This window comes from Eleginops maclovinus, chromosome 20 (assembly GCF_036324505.1).
Source record: "Eleginops maclovinus isolate JMC-PN-2008 ecotype Puerto Natales chromosome 20, JC_Emac_rtc_rv5, whole genome shotgun sequence".
NCBI lineage: Eukaryota > Metazoa > Chordata > Actinopteri > Perciformes > Eleginopidae > Eleginops > Eleginops maclovinus.
Genome location: NC_086368.1, coordinates 7413062 through 7417239, shown reverse-complemented (window position 1 = coordinate 7417239; position 4178 = coordinate 7413062). Strand labels below are relative to the sequence as shown.

At 37.0% G+C, this 4178-nt stretch overlaps 1 protein-coding gene across 1 annotated transcript in view; it reads right to left on the bottom strand.

The window, feature by feature from the left end:
• Positions 1-1174: 1174 nt before the first annotated feature.
• The window catches only part of fer1l4 (fer-1 like family member 4), a 35373-nt gene continuing 32369 nt past the window's right edge, over positions 1175-4178 (bottom strand). The window contains exons 45-49 of the mRNA XM_063910398.1: positions 3664-3781; positions 2924-3047; positions 2065-2363; positions 1796-1896; positions 1175-1657 (exon numbers count right to left, since the gene is read on the bottom strand). Of these exons, the coding sequence (XP_063766468.1) occupies positions 1477-1657; positions 1796-1896; positions 2065-2363; positions 2924-3047; positions 3664-3781 (823 nt within the window). The 3' untranslated portion in view covers positions 1175-1476. The remainder of the gene's footprint in view (positions 1658-1795; positions 1897-2064; positions 2364-2923; positions 3048-3663; positions 3782-4178) is intronic.

Here is a 4178-nt window from a genome sequence, read left to right as displayed (position 1 = left end):
GTATGTAAATAGAGTTATATTCTTATTTATTTATATTAATAGCATTCCTTTTTCCTCATCAATTTGCAATACTGATTGCATTTTAATTATGTCATGCCATCTTATATCACATCCTACTGACATTTTATATTATTCATTTTTCATATAACTAGGGATCTTATGGCAATCAGGGCCTTGAGCTCTGGTCCAATAATTGAACGGTTGGCCGTTTATTAACCAATATTTGTTTAATGTATAAAGACATGGACGTCCTCCTGAGGGAGACACGAATGTCGGAAACAAATCCCATAGCTGTCCATCCAATATTTTTGGAGATGTTTTGCCTAAATGTAAACCTTATGGCGGTCTTAGACAAAAAAGTCAGAAGGTATATCCCCTGGGAAATATGAATTTCTGTACCTAAATATAACGTCATCCATCCAGTATTTGTTGAGACATTTTGGATTGGAAAGAGGTCAGTCGTCTGACATTATTTCCCCTCTAGTCTCTGAGGCAATGACCCAGAGTTTGTTTCAGTGTTATCGGGCATCATCAGAGGAAACATTTAGAGCATGTGTCTATAAACAAACCCTTTCTAACTTCCTGTTCATTTTCCTGAAGACCAGCACAAGTCTTACTTTTATTTAAGTCCCCTCACATTATAAAATAAAACTGTTTTCTCTCATAATGTATTTAATAGTTTTATTAGGAGAAATTAGTTTGTTGGTTCGGCTTCCATGACATTTCTGTTTCGTTTTTGTTGTTTTGGAATGGTGTTGTTGAAAAATCATACTTGCAAAAGATCAACATATAAATGAAACATGTGCTTTAACTGAGAGGTGTACGCAAAAGATAATTTGAATATTAAAGATAACTGCTCTTAAATTTAATTGCTCTTGAACTTAGCACAAAAAAAGGCTTTCGAATAAATGAAGTCCCACTTCAGAGAAGTGGAGGGACCTAGTGGACAGGTCAAATAATGCTGTAATTTACATAGAAAATAAGGGGCATTAAGTAAGAAAATGATGATCTAATCCAAGTGGAAGAATACAGACTTTGTATCTGGTCACCAGCCTGAAGAGGGAGCACTGTTAGTGTTTTTTTCTGTTGTCTAATAATTCTTATAATATTAAGCTATCGTTCATATTGAACATACTGGTACAAACTAAAATATGAAATTTAGTCTGAGTCAGTGTAAAGTCAAACTGAAAATATAATTTTTATTAACTTATTTACCTTCAATATATAAAATGTAATCCACAAAAATAGAGTTTTATACAAGATCATTTTATGTTGTTGTTTTTTGGCTTACATATGTATATTTATATATATATATAAACATTTGCAGTAATTAGTAATTTGTGTCTATATAAATGAGGATGCTGGGTAATGTAGTGCAGTCAGCGTAAACATAATAAATCATGAGTTTAACTGATTAGACTAAGTAATGACTGTGATGTAGATCAGTTCAGGAAACCTGAAACAGTTTTGTTTTTTTCATCCTTTGATGATGATGGAGGCGATCTGCTGCGGCAGTGTGTAGATGATGAGCCCGAGGAAGAGCGTGAGGATGGCGAGGATGACCAGAGCGATGATGAACTTCTTAAACTTCTTCCAAATGAGGAAGACAAAGGTCTTCATTGGGTTGACGAACCAGGTGAAGCTTGTAGAGGGACGACTGCAGGCGTGGACAGGAAACAGTTTAACAGTTTTATTATTATTAATGTGTGTGCGTGTTTGTGTGTATGTGTGTGTGTGTGTGTGTGTGTGTGTGTGTGTGTGTGTGTTTGTGTGTGTGTGTGTGTGTGTGACATACTTTGGTTTGTCCAGAGGCTCTGGCTCTTTGCGTGCCCGTCCCACAGGGTTGGCCTCCGCCTGCTCCAATGTCACTAGCTGCAGCTCCGCCTCCACCTTCCCCTGAACACACACGCACACACAAAAAGAAATACAGGTATAAGTCAAATGATATGAATGGAAAAACTAATATCAAGTTTGATTCAAATCCTTACTGCAGATTTTTTGTGACTTCATCTTGCCTTTGTCAAGTAGCATTAGCATTATTAGCTTATTATTGTTTTCTCGTACCATTAGCAGGAACGTGCTGCCACTGCTGTCGGTGAACTGGATGTCCTCTTGTCTCATTGCACTCCTCTTGTCCTTCTTCTTCTTCTTCTTTCCCTTCTTCTTGGCCTCCTCCTTCTCCTTCTCCTCTCTCTCGAAGTCCTCGGCCGTCTTCTGGCGGATCAGCGGCCACCATCCCTTCATCTTCTTGGCGCGGAAGATGGAGAATCGAGGGCTGGCCCGGTCCTTCGCCATCTCAATTGTACATTTACCGGAGGACTTCGCCGCCCGCACCATGTCGTTCAGACGCAACTCTATGGAGCCTGAAGGAGAAAGGACGATGAGGATGAGGATTAGATGTAGTTTTTAAGAAGACATGTTTATCATATCATCAAAATAATTTGCTCTGTAATGTTTTGAGCAACACTGTTCCATCCAATGTTTTCTCCTGAAATGGAAGAAAAAACTCAGGTCTATGTAAAGGCTGCACTGAAATGTTACATTAAAAGTCCAACACAAATAAATAAAAAACCTTTATTGTATTGACCTGAAATTTTAGTGTTGCTCACAGTGGGTTTTCTTTTTTATATTTAAGATAAGATACGATAAGATTTACTTTATTAATCCCAGACTACGAAATGTTTGCGTTGCAGCAGCATAATACAATACAATACACGTCATTGCACATAGAAATGAAATAAAATAAGAAATAAACAATTCTAAAGTATGGACATCTTAAAGAAGAAATATAAATACAAATAAACTGGCATTCTATATATATATATATAGAGTTGAATATGAACATAAATAATCAGTAAACTCATTATCAGTCTGTTTCAGGAAAGGTACATTGTTAAACATTCTAGACGTTATAGTTTTTCACCCAGGAAGTCGTTGGCAGCGATGCGGTCATAGTCCCAGACCTGCAGTGTCAGAACGGCCGGCTGTCGAAACTCTGAAGCCTCCAGGGAGAAGAAGGACTCCTTCTTCTTATACACCACCTCTTTCTGCAGGGCGAGATTAGGAGATTTACTCTCATTAACAACAAGATCAGTTTGTTTTTTCTTTGGAAATATGTGTCCTTAATAATCCTTTAAAGTGCTGCCCTTTTGTGAAGTATGAAGCATCCTCTTCACTAACTGGAATATGATCAGAACATTAACTAGACATCTTGATTAAATATTTATATTTTGTGTGGACGAAGGAAACTTGATCCTAAATGTCTTGAATAAACTGGTCAATTTAACATTTAATGACCAAACCAAAGAGGCAACCAGGCTTTTTGTTTAAGCTTATATCCTGTTTTGCTTTTTCTCGTTTTAAATCACTGTTAACCTAATATCGTTGGGTTTTGAACTGTTCTGACAAAACAGCACATATGAAAACATGCCCATGGATACTAGGAAATGATTAAGGATGATTTCACAATTCTTTGAAATAGATGATAATTGCTTATTCTTAAAAAACAAAAATTGTTGATTAATCAAAAGGAGATTTATCATTAGTTGTAGCACTAGTTATTCCAGAGCAGGTTACTAATACAGTTGCTATAATCATCAGAAGGAAGCTGTCCTCCATCAGCAGGTGTCTCAAGGTGCAGCATGTGTTTCATATTTTTTGAACCTCTGTAGGAAGGTAGTCAAAGCGAAAGACAAATCTCCAGTTGAAGTTTCCTTCTCCAGTCAGAGAGTTAAAGTGGACGTCAGTCTCCTGTTTTTCCCCTTCGAGTCCTTTGATCCAGCTGCACACAGAACAGATCGGAATAAAGCACTGAGGGGAGGATTCACAAAGACTGGATTGCAACCAATGATAGCACCATTGAAAACACAATGTCTCAAGGTCTGATTCACAATGCATATTGTGTGAGTTGTATTATAGTGCAAACACACCATTTATTTTGGCAATTTAGTGCAATTTTCCCCTTCTTGTGCTGGATAGCAATTATCCATGCAACAAAACATATGTTTCCCTTGTATAAAAATCACGCTAAGCAGAACAATGGTATAGATAATTCCACTGAGGTTCAGAGGCATTCTTCAAACATAAGGAAGGAATTTAAATATGATAGAGAAACATCGCATTTATAATGTGAATTATTTAATATCCCTGTCGTTCAATGCTGTTTGTGTTTTTGAACG